The 18,279-nt window shown below is 41.0% G+C and overlaps 1 protein-coding gene, 2 long non-coding RNA genes and 1 other non-coding gene across 8 annotated transcripts in view; 2 read left to right on the forward strand and 2 right to left on the reverse strand.

Annotated features, from left to right (window-relative positions):
• LOC106729804 overlaps positions 1-8,638 on the forward strand; it is a 69,614-nt gene extending 60,976 nt beyond the window's left edge. Inside the window, exons 8-9 of the long non-coding RNA XR_004324689.1 lie at positions 2,659-4,172; positions 6,659-8,638. This is a non-coding gene — a long non-coding RNA (uncharacterized LOC106729804). The remainder of the gene's footprint in view (positions 1-2,658; positions 4,173-6,658) is intronic.
• Positions 1-11,730, reverse strand: part of DRAM1 (DNA damage regulated autophagy modulator 1) — a 69,819-nt gene extending 58,089 nt beyond the window's left edge. For 4 of the 5 annotated variants that reach the window (XM_032493496.1, XM_032493497.1, XM_032493495.1 and 1 more), the window contains exon 1: positions 11,443-11,717. In XM_032493496.1, the coding sequence (XP_032349387.1) occupies positions 11,443-11,573 (131 nt within the window). In that variant the 5' untranslated portion in view covers positions 11,574-11,717. Of the gene's footprint in view, positions 1-11,442 lie in introns of all 5 variants that reach the window. The other variant, XM_006186048.2, reaches the window with a different exon arrangement.
• LOC116667842 lies at positions 2,656-2,818 on the reverse strand. Its single transcript, XR_004324900.1, has one exon. It is a non-coding gene; the product is annotated as a U1 spliceosomal RNA (small nuclear RNA).
• A 471-nt stretch (positions 11,731-12,201) lies between the features above and the next one.
• LOC116667699 lies at positions 12,202-17,519 on the forward strand. Its single transcript, XR_004324691.1, has 3 exons — positions 12,202-12,632; positions 15,342-15,483; positions 16,990-17,519. It is a non-coding gene; the product is annotated as an uncharacterized LOC116667699 (long non-coding RNA).
• Positions 17,520-18,279: the final 760 nt, after the last annotated feature.

An 18,279-nucleotide genomic window follows, 5' to 3' on the forward strand; every position in this document is an offset into this window, starting at 1 on the left:
GCCTACATTCCTACACTTGGACTACAACGTAGGAAATGTGAATACTACAAAAACTCAGGAAAGAATGAATGCACTGCATTCATAACCAGTTGTTTGAGTAAATAAAACCACCTGTTAAATTATTTTTATTTGACTCTACAAATAACCATAAATTCTATCCATTTATCAACAAAATATTTATGGGACACCTAACATGTGTCACAAATTCCCGTATCTGTCAGGTAAGAATGGTCAGTGTGTGATTTATTTCCACTAAGTAACAAAATGGTACCTAGCTACATTTGGTGAGATTTTGCTCAAGAGTATTTCAAGAAAACTTTCCAAGCAGCAGATGAAAATGTGGACACTTCTAAGAGTAGCCGTGGTTGCCTACTATTGTTAATACAAAAGAATGTCTTCCTCTTTCACCTCAGCCACTGACACGCCATCCTAAGAAAGACGGAGAAAGTAAGGAGCCACATGAGCCATGGCCACGGCTGTGTTGTAAAACACCGGAAGTACTCAGAGGCCTGGTAACCCAGGTGGCATGCATCACCCCAGGATCAACTCTGACGAATATCACCCAGGTTACTTTGGGAAAGTTGGTGTAAGGCATTACCACTAAAAGACGAATCAGAGCTTCTGCCCAACTGTCATCCTCGCAAAACCGTGGACTCTTATCAGTGAGCAGACACAGACACAGGGTAAATGCTGCCACAAGCAAGACTGGAACTGCTCCAGTCACTAATGTGGTGCAATAGGGCCACCATCAAGTTCTAGGAAAGAGAAAGCTCCCAAAACAGCTTGTCATTTTAAGCAGACAAGGTAGAGGGTCCCTGGAGGAAAAGAACCAGATATAGCTTTTTGACATAAGAGAAGCCATTTTAGGCCTAAGCCATTTTGTGACCCAAGCCTGGCCACAATGCTTGCCCTTGAACAGGGCTCAATGATAATGATCTCAAAGGAACAAAAGAACAAACGAATGTTATCAGGCAAGAGAAGTTACCAACAGCAAAGATAATAAATCAGTTTAAAGACTCCCAGTTTTAAAAGTACATTAGCCCGAAGTCACTTTCTTGAGCTGTTTTATAGAATTTAAATACCCCTTGAGGGCTCAACCAGGAGATCAACTGGAACCTAAGGGATGAGAACATTAACCTTTTCTGACCCCCATGACGTCAATCAGCTAAAGCTTGGACACTGTCAACCTTTGCCCCAATTCTATGCTGAATTCTCTGCTCGAGCCTGTTCATGAGTATGTGGGTACCCTCATCTTAAAATTGCCCCAATTGCCCACATGTTTTCCTTACTTGCTGCAAGTAATAAATTCTTCCTTCTCCCGATCATTGGCTTCATTGTGTCTTTTTAGCACCTACCGAGAGGTGAACCAGGTTTTGGGTAACATCATCATGAAGGTTAAATTCTTCAGCAGAGGAGCTGAGGACAATATTAAGGATGTGTAGGGGGTGGGAGGAGGCTGTGTACTGATAGCTGGAAGCCAGTGGAGGGAGGATCATTAAATGTTAACAAGTGCTTTTCTTTGAAAAAAAAAAATACATAGGTATGTATGAAAGGCTCTTCCCTTTAAATATTCTTTTAAGCCTTTTGGTCTCCAAGCTAATGTTTTACATTGAAGTAAATATTGCATCACATCTTCTGCCTGACATTGGGATCCAGATGAGCATAACACCAAGGGGTTCCAAGAGAATATGTGAGGAGCCTCTTTTTATTTTACCTTTTTTAAAGCTCACAGTAAATGATCTCAGTGTAGTAAGCAGAGGTAGTAGGATTTGGTTGGCACAGCTGTACTTGGGCACCTGATTCAGGAAACTGGGGATTAAGAGGCTAAACCAGTTGCCTCTCAATGTGGCAGAAGTCCCCTTACAAAACTTGTGATTCTCTACCACATGGTTTAAGCAATATGGTTCTGGCCCTGCCCCAGTCCCATCCACCTCCTCATTTGCCTCCCTGTAAATGAGGCACTTCCTGGAAACTGTACTCAGTATAGGAACTAACTGTTCATTTGCACGTGGCTTAGAAGCTGTTGAGGATGTTATGGGTACACAGCTGCTTCTAATAAGGGTAGGTTGTGCCTAGGAAATCAGTTTACATCTATATTTACTGTGTTTACATTTCTACAAGTTTTGTTCATTGTGGAAAATTCCAAATTGTTTATTTAACATCTTCCTCTGAACTAATTTATGATGTTGAGCCAGTACATAATCACTTGATGCTCAAAGGAATAGAGACAACACAAACAAGATGTGCATAATATAAGCTTGGTAGAATGCTGTTCTTTACATCATTGGATACATGTGATTGCATTATTCTAAATCCTGGAGTCACAGTTTATTGGGAGGACTGAGATGCTGACAGTATGCAGAATTATCTGTGTGCTCACACTGGGGTTTATTAGATTGCCCTAAAATCCTAGGCCCATTGCTTGGAAGATTAGTCAGGACTTAGAACCTAAAAACACTTAATGCACCAGTAAAAGGAAACCATTACTTCCTTTGTCTCCATGTTTAAATATATAATTTAAAATAAATATGATAATAAAAAGTCATTACATTTGATTACTTTAAATTATTAGGGCTGAGTTTTTGGCAGCTTCACTTGGTGATTATTCTAGAGTGGGTGGCACCCTATAGCTACAGCAACTTTTTTTTTTTTCTTTAGGGGAAAGTGCGAATGCAGTCCCCCAATACCACAAATGATTCAGTCAAGTTTCCCACATTGGGGAAATCGCAGGGGTCAGCACATCCAGAGTTCAATGGATAAGCCTTGCCCTGGGAAAACCACCTTAGTGATCATGTTATCTCCTCTACCAGGCAAGTATGCAACTATCTTTTTTATTGAAGTATAGTTGATATACAATATTATAGTCAACTGTTTGAAACATAAAAAGAATTCCTTAGCCATAAATGCAAACAATTTGCTCTTTTCTCACTCTATCCACATGAAATCGCCCTCTGTCAATCCAAGCTCCCTCTTTGTTCACTCATACAACATTATTAAAATATTGTTAAGCACCTCCTGTGTGTTGGGAACTGTGCTAAGTGATGATGCAAGATGACAAGATACTTCACAACCTTCAAGAAGTGTAGTATCTAACAAAAGATTCCTTGATTCAACATATAGTTACTGATTGCCTTCTATGTAACAGGCAATTTTGTAGGCAAGGTGAAGCCAATGGTAAGTAAAACAGAAAAAGCTCCTTCTCTGTGGAATTACATTCCTGTAGGGGCCAATAGAAGTAGTCTGGGAGTGATGAATGCTGTGAGGAAAAGGAAAGCTGGATAAGACGACAGAGAGAGATAGGTGAGCCGCCCACTCAAGACTGAGTAGTCTGGGAAGGGTGCTTGAACAGAGAGGACTAAATGAAGTGGAATATTTGGGCCAGGAAAATTACAAGCAGAGGGAAGAGCCAAGTCAAAGGCCAGAAGGTGGCAATATATTAAAAAAAAACTGCAAGGAAGGAGGCATGGCTGGAGGAGAGTAAGCAAGGACCTGTGTGCACAGATGGGAGGGTTCATGGAGAGTCTCCCAGGTCATGGCAAGGATTCTGAGTGTTACTGTAAGTAGGATGGGAAGCCGCTGAGGACTGAGAGCAGGGAAGTGATATGAAGTTGATTGATGATTTTAAAGGATGTTGCAAAAAGACTGTGGAGAGGCAGGCATGGACCAGGGAGACTTAGGAAGCTATTTCAGTAGTTTATCAAGAGATGACAGTAGCTTGAACCAGATGGTAATGAAGAGGGAAGCATAAGAGGTCAGATTTCAACTTTTTTTTTTTGGAGTCTGTAGAAAACAATCCCTTCTTGGACTACAGCTGCTAACATTAAAAAAGGAAAAAAAATTAACATATTCTCTGTTCTTACACTTGGCCAGGTACATCTTATTTGGTCTTCACAACATTATAAGGAAAGTACTTATTATGATCATCTTAAAGGTGAGGACACTGAGTCTTAGAAAAGTAACTTGTCCAAGGTCACAGAGATAGTAAATGGTATAAAAAATAAAATAGTATAAAAAACCATCCATCTAGAGCTGTCAGTGGACACAATTTAGAACTCATTTCTGTTGTGCTGTATTATATTTCTTTTTATGATAACATATCTCTTCCATGTGAGTTTACAGAACTGTGTTATCTACAACTGGGTCTGCACCAGCAATCCCTTCTGGAGCCATTGGTAAGTTGTCCTTGGTATGCAGTAAGTCTACAATGCATGTTCTTGATGGACTGAAATGCAATTACTGTCAGGGAAAGAGGACTCTTCAATGGAGCACTCCTTTTTTTAAGTTGAAATTGAGCACTTATGTTTAAAAGTTGTCAGCCCTGCATTAATCAAGACTTTTGAGCAATATTGTACTGCCCTTTTAAAAGTAGGAATAGCAGGAAAAAACCATTTAACTCAGTGGAAAAAAAAAAGAATCCTATGTAATCAAATGACAGTGGAAATTTTAAATTAAACAGAGGAGAACTTGAATGTATTTACAGTTGACTCAAGCCAAACAACACTACATCAATCACTTCAAACTTTGGAGCTGCAAAAATTGGGGATCTTCCACTTTCTTATTATGCTTTCCTTAGAATTATCTAATTTGGGCAAAGCTTTTTTGAAGCAAATGTCAAACTACAAAATTATTATTTCAAGGATGATACTGTTCTAGCAGAAAGTTTTACATGGCATGCCTACCTTTTCATTCTTATGATACTGTGGCTTAGAGATACTGTAGGTAACAATCGCTGCACTATAGAGACTGAAGAGTCATTAACTACGTGTCAGAGTATGTGACTCTATACAGAGACACCATTATCTGACTGTTTATTATCCCGGACCCCATTGATACAGCTGAGAAAGGAAGCAAAAGTCACCATTGCCTGAAATTCAATGTAGATAGTAATCAAACAGGTTGGGTTAAGCAGGAAGTCATCAAAAAGTATATGGATACACTGCATACATTCACGTGCTTACTTATTGATGTAGGACAAGGCCATTACATGAGTACCAGTCTCACCGTATGTCTTCCTGGCATACAAGCCACATCTACTGTGAATGATCTCATTCCAGTTTTGATTTCTTTAAAGTGGAGGGATATCTTAAAGACAACTTTGAGGCAATTTGTGCAGAATCCTTCTAGCTTTTTATCAGTTTTTGGTAAATCTTTACATTTGTCATAACCACTACTAAACAGACCACAATTTTGGACAACTTATCTCCTGACTCTTTCCAAAGCATTCAACTGAGTTTTCTTAGCAATTACAGTTCCCTTTTTGCATTCATGGACCAATAGTTCATGTATGTTGAGATAATCACAATTACAGTAGAGAAAATACAACCGGCATAGACACCTTTGGGAACGGACACAGCTGGCATTTGATAAGGGGACAAAGAAAGAAACAGGTGAGAGAAAAGAGCAAGCAGCAAGGGGAGGGGCCCCCTCTGAGAGAGGTTTCCAGGGACCACCAGCTTCCTCAGCGTCTTCTTCAGAGAATGAGGTTATCAGTTAACACAACAAGTTAAGTCGAGGTTAGTTAAGAAAGCTTCTGCTTATTCTCAAACTGATCACTTATAAAATTAGCCCTCAACCAAATGTTCTTTCCTACTTAACACTAGCATCAGATCAATGTGGACTGGTATCTTGATAATACTAATAACAAATGCTTACAGAGAACTTATTATATTCTTGGACCAGGGTGTTAATGAGTTCTAAGTGAGTTCACATGTTAATTTGTAAGGGCGTTCTATTATTGATCCACAGAGATGCAGAAGGAAGTAACTTATCCAAACTCCCACAGCTGGGGCACATGGTGGAGTTGCATTCTAACCAATGTTGCCTGCTCCAAAGTTGTTCCCTTCTCTATCACAGTATGTTCCCTCTTAGTATAATTATCAAATGCTGTAAATATTCAACAGTGTAAGTCAAACTGACTGCAAAGTGAAGGTGCAAATCTGGTAAAACATGGAGAATTGCATGAAGTCAACAGAAAGGATGTTGAATAACAGCTGGAAACACAATGATGTTAATGAACAGTGAACACTGGCAGAATCAGTTAAAAATTGAAGAGAGGCTGACAAGATAATTAAAACAGGTCCATCTGCCATAAATTACCTTAGTATTCACGCAACATTTACCAAGCACCTACTATGTGTCTGGCACTGTCATACATGCTGGGGATGCAGCAGTGAACCCTAAATCTCCACCTTCATGGAACTTGTGTTTTATCTGAGTGATGACAGTAAAAAAGATCAGTATCCTCACACATGGAGTAAGATTGATCATAGCGAAAACTGAAGTCATAAAACATTTCTGCAAAATGAGCCTCTTCCTATCCCCTTTCAAAACACAAATGTAAAATCAAGAACTTTATAACATAATCATAACACTCTATTGGAAAAAGTTTGTACCCTTCCCTTAAAAAATCAGCAACTGAATAATTTTAAGATTTTTGTTCATTCTAAGGATTTTGTCTTTTCATTTGGTTTTGTTCATTATGAGTGTTCACTATAATGAATTTTGTTCATTATAAGCATTAGCACATAGTTGTGATTATAATCTAAATTTTGTGATTGTTAAAGATAAAATAACTTCCCTAATTTTTAGATTCATTTTCAGAGTTAAAGACCCAACCTCTTTTATTTTGTTTACTACACCATTTTGGTCCCCTTTTAAGGTGGCTTAATTCTAGGTGACCCAGTTTTCTGCCATTAATCACTGAGCAGGGTGTGTGGTCATGAGGAGAAACAATGGGAAAGGCCAAAGACAGCAATGGACCCAACTAACACAGCTTGCCCAAATGGTAAGACGAGGCTAGTAAAAAGCAACCATGATGTGCAGAATCGGCAAAACTTTAAAAGGGCCACAGAATATTCTAGAAGCATGAGATCCAAGCCAAAGAGAATATATAAAAGAGAATGGCTTAACAGCTGCCAGAATTTGGTAAGTAAAGTTGTTTCAAGATCACCTGAGGGATTTGGTCATGGAAGAAATATAAGAAACTATAACAAAGCATGATTGTACCTAACAATATGGGTGTAAAAATGTAAAGTAATACTCTGAGGTTGATTTTTATTTGTCCTTGGTTTGACATCCTGGTAACAATAGTTTCATAACACAGAAACATCACTCTGTGCCATTCCCACTTGTTAAATTTGGTGGCTGTTTGAATTCCTATACTTCTAATTTTAATTTTCTGATAGGAAACCCATCCATTTAGCTAAAAATAAATTCATGCAAAAAAATATGCCAAGTTTAGAAGATGTTTCTGTATTATTTTTTTCTTTTTTTAAATGAAGATACTGGAGATTGAACCCAGTACCTCCTGCACGCTAAGCATGCTATTTACCACTGAGCTACACCCACCCCTCTCTGTATTATTTTTTACAGCTGCAAGTAAATCTACAATTATCTTACATACAAATGTATATATTCCCCCTCCCTGCAACCAATAGTAGAATATTTGTTCTGCATCTTGCTTTTTTCCATATAACAGTGTATTGGAAATTTTATACAAAGTATTCTATGTATAGAGAGCGTTCCTTTGAGGTATTCATGGATAAATATATTTATTTAACCAGTCTCCTACTGATGGACATTTGTACTGTTTCCAACCTTTTGTTACCAAAAGCAATTCTATGTGTAAACTTATAGATACATATTTTTGTCTTTTTGATAGATAATGCTAAAGCCCCTCCACAGAGATTGATCGAATCAATTTACATTCCCATCAGCAACATGTGATAGCCTGTTTCCCCAAACTCTCCCCAATAGAATGTGTGATCAAACATTTGGGTTTCTGCCAATCCAACAGATGAAAAGTGAGAGTTAATTTGAATTTTTATTCCGCTCATGAGGTTGAGTGTATTTCCATATGTCTAAGAGCTATTTGCCCATTTATCCAATATACTAAAGAATAACAGTGTTACAAGAAAATATGGGAGTAGGGGGATAGGGTATATAGCTCAGCGGTAGAATGTGTGCTTAGCATGCACAAGGTCCTGGGTTCAATCCCCAGTACCTCCATTAAAAACATTTTTTTAAATAAATAAAAGCCTAATTACTAGCTCCCCCCACCAATTTTTTTTAAAAAAGTATCTGATAAGGGGGCTGAGTTTGAATGTCTTACTGGAGAGGGGTCCTTCCATGGTTCTGGATCTTATTTATAATGCAATGGCTGGTGGTGATCATTTTGTAATACAGAATCACTATGTTGTGCACCAGGAACTAACACTGTGTTGTAGACCAATTATACTTCAAAAACAAACAAACTCACAGGAAAAGAGATCAGATTTGTGGTTACCAGAGGTAGGGATGGGGAGAGTGGGACTTGGATGAAAGCAGTCAAGAGGTACAAACTTCTGGTGGTAAGATAATTAAGTGCTAGGGATGTAAAGTACAACATGAGTAATATAATGAACATTGCTGTGTGTTATGTAAGAAAGTCGTTAAATCCTAAGAGCTCTAACCACAAGGAAAAAAATATCTCCTTTTTTTTTTATTTTTGTATCTACAGGAGATGATGGATGGTCACTAAACTTATCGTGGTACTCATTTCATGATGTGCATAAGTCAAATCATTAAACTTATACAGTGCTGTATGTCATTTATATCTCAACCAAACTGGAAGATAAATAAGTAAATTTTAAAAATGCAATGGTTCCTTTTTGTAACTTTTTTTTATTGAGTTATAGTCATTTTTACAATGTTGTCTCAAATTCCAGTGTAGAGTACAATTTTTCAGTTATACATGAGCATACATATATTCATTGTCACATTTTTTTTTCACTGTGAGCTACAAAAATGCAATGGTTCTTATTTAAAGTGTTCAACATTGTTTAAAAAAAATCACAACATCAGATTGGTTGAACAATGTCTTCATGTAAAAGGGTGCTCACCCTAAACATGTCCAGATCACTGACCACCTTATCAAGCCTTCCCTCAAGGGATCTGCCCTGCCCTAGAGGGAAGAGTAACAATACCCATAGTGAGCACCCAAGAAATATTAATTCAACAAATACTAGCAGCCTTCATGGATCTTACATTCCAGCAAGGGAAGACAGATATTCAACCTAATAAACAAGTAGATCACAAGGCTTGTTAGAAGGTGATAAGTGCTATGGTGAACAATCAGATTGGATGGGGGAAGCACTAGGGTGCCATTTTAAATAAGGCCACCAGAGCAGGCCTCACGGAGATAATACCTGAACAAAGAGGGAGGTAAGGGAGAAAGGCTGGTGATATCTGGAGAAAGAGCATTCTGGCAGAGGAACAGCCAGTGCAAAAGCCAGGAGGAGGCCGTGTGCCTGATGTGCTCAAGACACAGACAGGAAGGAGACCAAGGAGGCCGGAGGGAAGTGGAGGGAGTGGGAGCAAGGGAGAATAGGAGGCCTGGACAAAGATGAGTTACAGGAGTAAGGCTCAACAGGGCTGGGCCAAATGGACAAATCCGAGAGTTAATCCTGTCACATCCAGATGTCTTGTTCTAATCTATGTCTGGCCCTGGCCTCAATGACTTAGTTTTCTAGGAGGGGCAGAGGCAATCCAGTGCCAGCCACTCAGGTAGTCAGAGAGAGCCGACAGCCTAAAGGCCTCAGGCACGCTTAGGCAAACTGTCATGTGTTTATTGTTTGTAGGCTGAAGACTCCTGGCAACAAGGGGACAATCTCGAGGATTTTACTCCTGTAATTCTGCCTCTTCCTGAAAGCCTCCTTTCCTTACTAAATTTACCACATCTTCCTTGGAATGTCTGTGACTTGAGCATCTCACAAGTGGTTCATCTTGTCAGCTCATTCCCCCATCTTGGAATGTCTTTCATTTTAAGCTCACCTGAGGGTGGTATTAATTGCAGCTACATCAGACACTTCTACAAAGACTACTCTGCCTCTGATCGCCTGGCCAATTTGCTTATCAGTATTTTCTGTCTCTCATCTTCAGATTGGTGACAAACACAGCTACTACTTTCTTAGTAAAGAGCATTACAGGGAGAACTCTTCCTTGTTACACAAGTCTAAGAGGATCTATCCTACTTCGGAATCCAGAGAAGGGAAACAATGGCACTTGGGGCTGAGATGAGCCACGAGACACCAAGCCCAGGTTTCTGCAGGAGCACCAGGTGAGATGGGGAAGCCTGGATGCATGGGACACCTTGTCTTGCATGGGCAAAACCACCACCATTACTACTGTTTTGCTGCTGTGTATTATTCTCCATATTGCTCACTTTCTTGCTTCTTTAAACTCTTGTCCCCTCTTGCTTTACCTTTGTTTCCCCTTCCTCACCTACAAAAGACATTCTAGAACATTGCTCACCAGGCAGAATGGCTGCAGGAGGAAGTGGCCCTACAATCTCTGCAATCATTAAGCAGTTGACTTGGGTGTCACCAACTTTATCATCCCTTTGCCAGACAATACAGATCCAGGGAGTGGAGGGGTGACACCACTTCGATGAGGATGGATCCCTGTTAATGTTTAAGGAATGCTATGGCCATGGGGAAGGCACAGATCTGGGAGCCCTATGAAGAGTATCTGGACTTGTGTCTTGGGGACTGATGAAGTGACCCTCAAGAAAGGTGGGGAACAATGCTTATTGTATAGCACAGGGAAGCATATTTAATATCTTGTAATAACCTAAATGGAAAATAATCTGAAATAGATTTATATATATATATATAAACTGAATCACTTTGCTGTACACCTGAAACATCGTAAATCAACTATACTTCAATTTAAAAAAAAAGGTGGATGACAAAACTCATGAAAAATGAAATAGTATAATGACAGTACAAAAGATGTCACCCATTGTTGACAATTTGAGGGCACAGTACCCAGAGGGATCTTGGGCAGCTGCATCCAAGAGAGCTTAAATCTGTCTCCCAAAGACCTCGGGGTGGCAGAGTGTTGCTTTTGCCGTAGGACAAATCTGGATGTGTGTTCTGCTTCCACCATTTCCTAGCTGTGACATCAGTGTCACATTGACGATATTTCAACATCTACTTAAGCTTAGTTTTCTTGCAAGGAAAATGAACCAGACAACCACTTTACGAGGATGATCGGAGGATGCTGGTAAACGGAAGTGAAGTATGTTTAGCACACATTTGGATCTGCCTCTTATACACTCAACAAGTGGCATCCATCAGGATCCATCCTTGTTTCAATGTCGCCAAAGAAGCGTCTTTCAGAGATTCTGTTCCATACCCAGTCTGAAAGTTCTACTGTCTATCCTGTACCTGTACCCCTCCTGATGCCACTCTGTTCAGTGCTCAGGGTAAAATCAGGTGCTCAGCTCCTACCTCCTGCCTCCCTGAACATCCCGAGCCGCCAGGAGCACCCTCTCCTGGTTGTTGGTCCTCGATCTTTTCGCAGGATGCCCCAGCGGGGTCTGGACCCCTTGCCTCCGCATCAGAGCTCTCCCCTGTGGTGCCTCTGCCCGGTCCCAGTCCTGCCTCCCACCCGGCTCCTCACCTGATGTACGGGAGGAAGGGGTTGACGTGCCCGGAGAGCACAGCGACCACGTAGGAGATGATGAAGGCGGCGGACGACCAGGTCACCAAGAGGAAGGGGACGAAGGCCATTCCCTTCAGAAAGCACAGCATCGCGCTGCCGCGGGGAGGGCGCCGCGCTCCGCGCTGCGAGGAGGCGAGGGCTGCGCACGTGCCGGCCCGCCGGGCTGCGGCCACGGCGCACACAGCCGCGGGCGGCCGGCTGGGAGGCTCCGCGACGGCGGGGCAGGCCCGGCCCGGGAGGGAGGGGAAGCGCGGAGAGCGGAGCGAGGCGGCGGGCGGTGAGGCGGCGGCCCCGGGGTGGGTGGGGCGCGGGCGGCCCGGGCTTGTTGCGAAACAGTGAAGTCACAAAGCGGCGGCCCGGCCGCCGTGCAGGCGCGCGGCGACCTCCCCTCAGACCCGACGCTGGGGCTGCGGGGCCGCGGGGTCCGGCTCCTTTCGCTTTTGGTTCGGCCTCCGGGCTGGGGGCGGCTCCCGGGACGCGCGGGCGAGGATGCCTGCCCGGCCGCCCTGGCTCTTGCTCAACTCCAGAGAAATGGATTAACTCCTCTCGGCCCCACCTTCCCTCAGGGTTTCCGGGGTACCAGGCCTCGAACCCCGACGGCTTCCTCCCCGTGGCCTCGCCGTCCGCCTGGGAACAGCCACCCCATCCCGCCGCGCTGTGGCTGCGGCTCCTGATCCGGCTCCTGGGCTCCGGGCAGAAGTGTTCGGTGAGGTTCGCCAGGCCACGGGGCGTGGATGTGGCACCCACCTGGAGGGTGTCTACCTGAAAACCAAGAGAGTGTAAAGAGGGGGAGTGGCGGAAGCCGGGCCCGGTGGTGCGGGCAGAGGCGCGGGCGGGGTGGAGGCGGGAGAGCACTGAGCTCTGGCTGAGCCTGGACGGCCCCAGTGCTGCCCACAGTTCTGCTTCCCCCACCCCCAAGCCCTACAGCAGACTTTTTGTTTCCTAGAAACTAAGTTTCCCTTTCTTCTCGCACGGATCAGGGTTAGCACAAGCGTAGAGCCACGACCTAAAATGACTAATGGTGACTTGATACAGTTCAAACCCTGCAAAAGGGATTCGTGTTCTGGAGGAGCTTGAAAGCGTGATTTTGAAGTAGAGTCTGCGCCCAAAGTATGTGGCCGAGATCATTGGGTCATTGGAAACCAAAGGTGGGTTTGTTTCAGCCCCGTAAACGTTTCCTGGGTGCCACACCCTGCTAGAAAACAAGATTACAAAGATTAATTGTTCCTTGGGGTCTAGGAAACTGATGTTATCAAAATAAAATACAATTGTACAGAATATTAAATAAATGTATATATATGTATATTAAATACATGTATATTTAATAGAGATCTGCACAGAGCTGAGAGGCAGGTCCCAGTACTCCTATGAAGAACCAGAGAAGTTTTCCTAACGATGATATTAGAGTTTTTGAAGTTTTCTTTGCTCTCCAGGCAAAGAAAAGTGAGACTAGCGTTCCAGTCCAAGGAAACAGCAAGAGAAAATGCATAGATGGCAAATTGCTTGTTTTTCTGGAACTAGAAAAGCAGTGCAGTGTAAGGCAGAGAGGACACATCACCTGAGCCCTGCCAAGAATCTTGTTTGTTTTTGGTTTTGTTAGCGAGGAGAGCAGGAACACGGACAAACTTGTATTTCTGACCACTGTGGCTGGCGGGGGGGAGGGGTGACCATCATATCCAATAAAGCAGAAGCTTTTAATCAAGCTTTAAAAAAAAATCACAAAAGCTGTCACGCATATTGAGCCATCGTATGTGTCTACCTAGGTTTCTGTGCTCTGAAAACCCATCCTCTTCCCTCGTCTTCCTTCCTTTCCCCATCCCCGCCCATTTCTCTACTCTACAGCTGATCTGATTTTAAAAAACCCTCCCTGAGGCAGAGGAATTATGACATCAAATGGAATTCATTTGACCACTTTATCTTTCTGCTTTGTGTAATTCCCTTAAGCGATCCAATTGGCTAATCACTTTTAACACCAACATACAAGAGTCGTCTGACTGTAAAGGCAGTAAGAATTTTGTTGTGTAAAAGAAGTATGTGTATGTGTGTATATTTATAATAGGTGTATAAGTGTAACCGTCTATGGGTACATAAGTGTCACGCGCTGAGGAGAAAGCACAGTGCTGCTCTCCCTTGGAAAAGCTTTCCAGGCCATAGATCTTATAACACCCATTACCTGGAATAGCGAAGTTTATATAAGAAATGCAAAAGTCCTGAAAAACAACCTTACTGGTGAAGGAAACCAGGATATGTCACCCTAAAATATGCCTCTTTGACATATTGTTTTGATCTGAAGGCAATTAAGAAGCAAGAAAAGCTCTCCCTACCCTCTGCCTTTCTGTCTAAAGGCAGGATATAAATTTCCTTTACTGGAGGGCGTTCTAGACTCAGACCTAAAGATGGCATCAGAGGAATCTGCAAACAAATGTCATTTCATTCTTTATCCCCCATATATTAATATTCCCACAGTTTCCCACCCTTGGAAGCCTAGAATCATTTTCCTTTGTCCCGTCATTTCTGTACAGATGTATCGTTTCTCTGTTAAGATACTATATACACCCAAGTTCTAGCCACCTCTTTGAGTTACTCATCCAGGAATTTCTCTCATGTATATTTGAGATATACATCATAATAAACATCTCTTTATTTTTCTCTTCATCTGTTTTTGTTAACAGAGACCCCAGCTGAGGACTTATAAGAGTAGAAGAAAAAAATTTTTTTCTTTCCCGACGTTGGGTACCCTTAGGATATATAGTAAATGTGTGCTTTTCCCCCCTTAAGTTGATTCCCGACTTTCCTTCTGTCAAGGAAGTCACAGTGTCTCAAAGTAAGTGTCTCAGTGGACTGTCCTTTTGAGAATGATTCTTCCTTGGTGACCATTATTTAGTGAAAGGCAGTATGCTTCTGATCTAAATCCTTACATCAGAGCTCAAGTATCATCCCCTTTTTATGGATGAGGAAACCAAAGCTCAAGGTTGTGCTGCTAATGAATAGAGGTGCAGAATTTGAATCTAGATCTAACTCAAAAGACTAACACTAACCGGTGTGCGAGCTCACACTTCTAATTCCTCAAACTCCAGAACTACAGAAGGAAATTCCTTAAAATATATATATAGTTATATTATTTTAAAATTTTTGTATGTATGTGTATTTATGCATGGATGTATTTATGCATTTTGAAAAACATCATATATAATAACATAAACAACTGAGAAGCAGACATAAGTCCCTGCCAAGAGGTCAACGTTCTCAACTTCCCAATTTCTGTTTGGTCCTTTCTCATAGAAATATTCAAAATTAAATTGTAGTTACAAATTTGTAGATTGATTACTTTTATGTATCAAATATCTACTCCATGTTGTTAGTCTTCAAGTTACCACTTTCACTCAGTATTCACCCACTGAATTAATGAACTGTAATTCATTTCACTGCCCTCAATGTTAAGCATTTATGATTATCCAGATAGTTCTCTATTTTAAATAACATTCTACAAGCATCTCAGCTTTTTCTGCATTTCTTTTCCTTTAGATAAATCAATTTCATTGCTCCCAATAACTGGAGTGGTGCAGTTTCATTACCTATCACCTCCACATCTGCTTTCTTAATGTTATCTACTACAGGAGCTATAAAACAGTGTGGTTTTAACTTAATAATTCTTTTTAAAGCTATCAATCCCTTATTTCATTGTTATAAAATAGATCCCTAGTTACCCAGCACAGCATCCATCTTCCCTTTCTCCTTAGTAATAAATTCCCACTTCAGAGTGGACACATTCTGCCCTATACAAAAGGATCAGCTTAATCAGCTTCCCTTGCAGCTAGGGGTGGCCATGTGACTTGTTTCTGACCTATGGCATGTAGGAAGAATCCTAATGTGATATAAGAAGGCTGCTTAAGGGAAGATGGAACCTGATGGAATGGCTGGACTCCAGCAGATGTATTGGAGTACGCAGTAACTGACCTTGAGGAGAGAGGCCATGAGCGAGGATAGTGAAACAAAGAGGTAGGTACATAGTCCCTAATGGCATCATGGAGCTGCTAGGGCAGCCCTGGATTGCCTAACTTTGGGCTTCCTTTATGTGAAAAAGAAATACACTTCCACTTTCTTAAACGCTATTATTTGGGGAGTTTTCTCTACAATGTAGCCACAACTAATATAGTTGACCCTTGAACAATGTGGGGGCTGAGGACGCCAGCACTACTGCCAGGAGAAAATCTGCATGTAACTTTATAGTTGGCCCTCCATATCTGTGGTTCAGTATCAGTGGGTTCAGCCTGTCTTGGATCATGCAGGACTGCAGCACATATTTATTGGAAAAAATCTGCATATATGTAGACTGGCGCAGTTCAAACCCATGTTGTTCAAGGGTCAACTGCACTTCCTAAATTAGTTGTTTTATTGCATCTCCTTTATGATGTCTCTAAATCCCAGGTACCCAGTTGTTTGATGGGCCATTTTCCTAGAAAATTGAGTATAAATTCAGTTTTCTAAATACCACCTTTGAAATACTTTAATGAATTTTCATAAGTCACCCCTTCACGTATCCCTTTTGTAAATCTGGATTTGCATGTGTTAAATTTGCTTAAAAGCCTTGCTTATTTCTTCTCCTAGGTCATGTTAATTTTACAAACTCAACCTGCAGTCTTTGTGTTCTCCTCTTAAAGTGTGTTTTTACATACCTGGAGTTCCCACTTTAAGACATCATGTTGTTATCCTAGATCAGTTGTGAGACACAGTACTTGAAAAATTCTCTTTAGAAATAATTTTAAGTGTTGAATGATATTTCTCCAAAGATGATTTTGTTTACTTCATGTTGGCACTGAAGACACTTGTTATTTACCATCATCCGGACCTTATTTTAGGGCTTGAGGTTTTCTATGTCCCCCAGATACCTTGCAACCAGACTTAATGGTGTGTATGAGGGCTAGGTATATCTTCTTCACCCTTACTTTGGCCCCACTGCCCTGGCCTCGAGAGCTTAAATCCCCTTTCCCTACTTATAAGGTAGCTGAAAGCCATGTGCAGCAGCCTTTCCTCACTAGCTGATGCGCCTGACCAAATACAGCCCCATAGCTAAGCTCACTCCTCTGGATTTCTTTCTTTTTTTTTTTTTTTTTTTTTTTTTTTTTTTTGAGATCTTGGCCCAGTAACTCCACATCCTTTGGTTAAATCTGATGCTTTTAAGATGTTTTCATATTTCCCAAGATTTTTCAGTTATCTGAATTTCCTAGTCCAACATTATTAGAAGCAGAAACTGGAGCCTTGCATTGATACATTTCTTTTATTAGGATAAACTGTCATGTTTTTTGCAAAAGCAACTTTTTAAAATTTATAGTTTCAGTCACTTGTCATTACTCAGCTCTTTAATTACCAGATAAGAGTGTACAAAAATTAGCACTGCTAATTCCATTTCCCTACCATTCTTTACTTATTTTGTATGTTTTTATTCACAGGCAGTAAAAACAAAACAAAACAAAACAAAAAAACCCAATTATTTCTCTTTTCTAGAAGCTGCAGTATCACTTCTTTGTGAATGTGGACTGAACTAGTGAATTGTGAAGACTAGAGTATGGAAAGGAAATAGATACCTTTACAGAGGAGAAATCTGGCAGACACCACCTTAACCAGATGATCAGTTAACATCACCAGTAATAAACTGATATTCTATATATTGATATCATAATATGATATTATGAGAAAGTATTTCACCTCTGTGGTATTTTGCCCAAAGCCCATACCCCAAGTCTAATCATGAGAAAACAAGACAAAGACAAATTGAAGGCCATTCTATAAAATACTTGATTATTACTTTCAAAAGTATCAATGTCATGAGAAACAAGGAATTATTGAGAAACTGTCATAGACTAGAGGGGACAAAGGAAACACGGTATCTAAATGCAATATAGTGTCCCAGACTGGATCCTGGAACAGAAAAAGGACCATGGTGGAAAAACTAGTGAAATCTGAATAAAGCCTATTGCTTAGTTAATGATAATGTGCCAAAGTTAATTTCTTAGTTTTGAAAAATGTACCATGGTTATATAAGGTGTTAATATTAGGAAAAACTGAGTCAAGGTATGCTATCTTTGCAACTTTTCTATAAATCTAAAATTAATCCAAAATGTTTTTTAAAACTCAATAAGATTTCATATTTAAAATCTCATTCTTCATTAGTCACCTTCTGATAACCCTATTACTTTTCTCAATTACATTGTGGAAATAGAAAACATACATTATGCCTAGATGTTCACCTATAATGAAAGATTCCTGCTCCTTTTCCATTGTCCAGTTCTTGCCAGGAAGCGGTTTCTCAGGCAGGGACTTCATTTCCTCCTGGAAGGATCAGGACTGGTTCCTGCCAGTGGAAGTTGTGAGTCACTTCCCAGTGTGGGTGGTGAAAAAGTGGGTATGCTGCCTTCACTTTCTTCTCCTGTTAGCTGGCTGGATGCCAGTGCCCAGGATGACCTTAGTCACTTGTTATGGATAGAAACAGTCAACCTTTGTCCCTGAACAACTTTGTGCAGCAAAGCATTCCATCCAAACCCCAGTCTCCAGCCATTAAGAAACACTGGTTCTCATAAATGAGAAACTAAAGCCTTTGAGATTTCTGGGTTTATCTGCTACAGCAGATCACATTTCTCAGTATATACATATACTTAACTTGATTCTCCCACCTTGTCTAACTCATCTGAACTGGGCTGACTTCACATGGTATCTCTAGATTCCCAGAGAGGGTCAGGCAGAGATTAACAAACATTGCTATGAACAAAAAATACAGGAGAGCTAAAATCAATAAGA

This window comes from Camelus ferus, chromosome 12 (genome assembly GCF_009834535.1).
Source record: "Camelus ferus isolate YT-003-E chromosome 12, BCGSAC_Cfer_1.0, whole genome shotgun sequence".
Lineage (NCBI taxonomy): Eukaryota > Metazoa > Chordata > Mammalia > Artiodactyla > Camelidae > Camelus > Camelus ferus.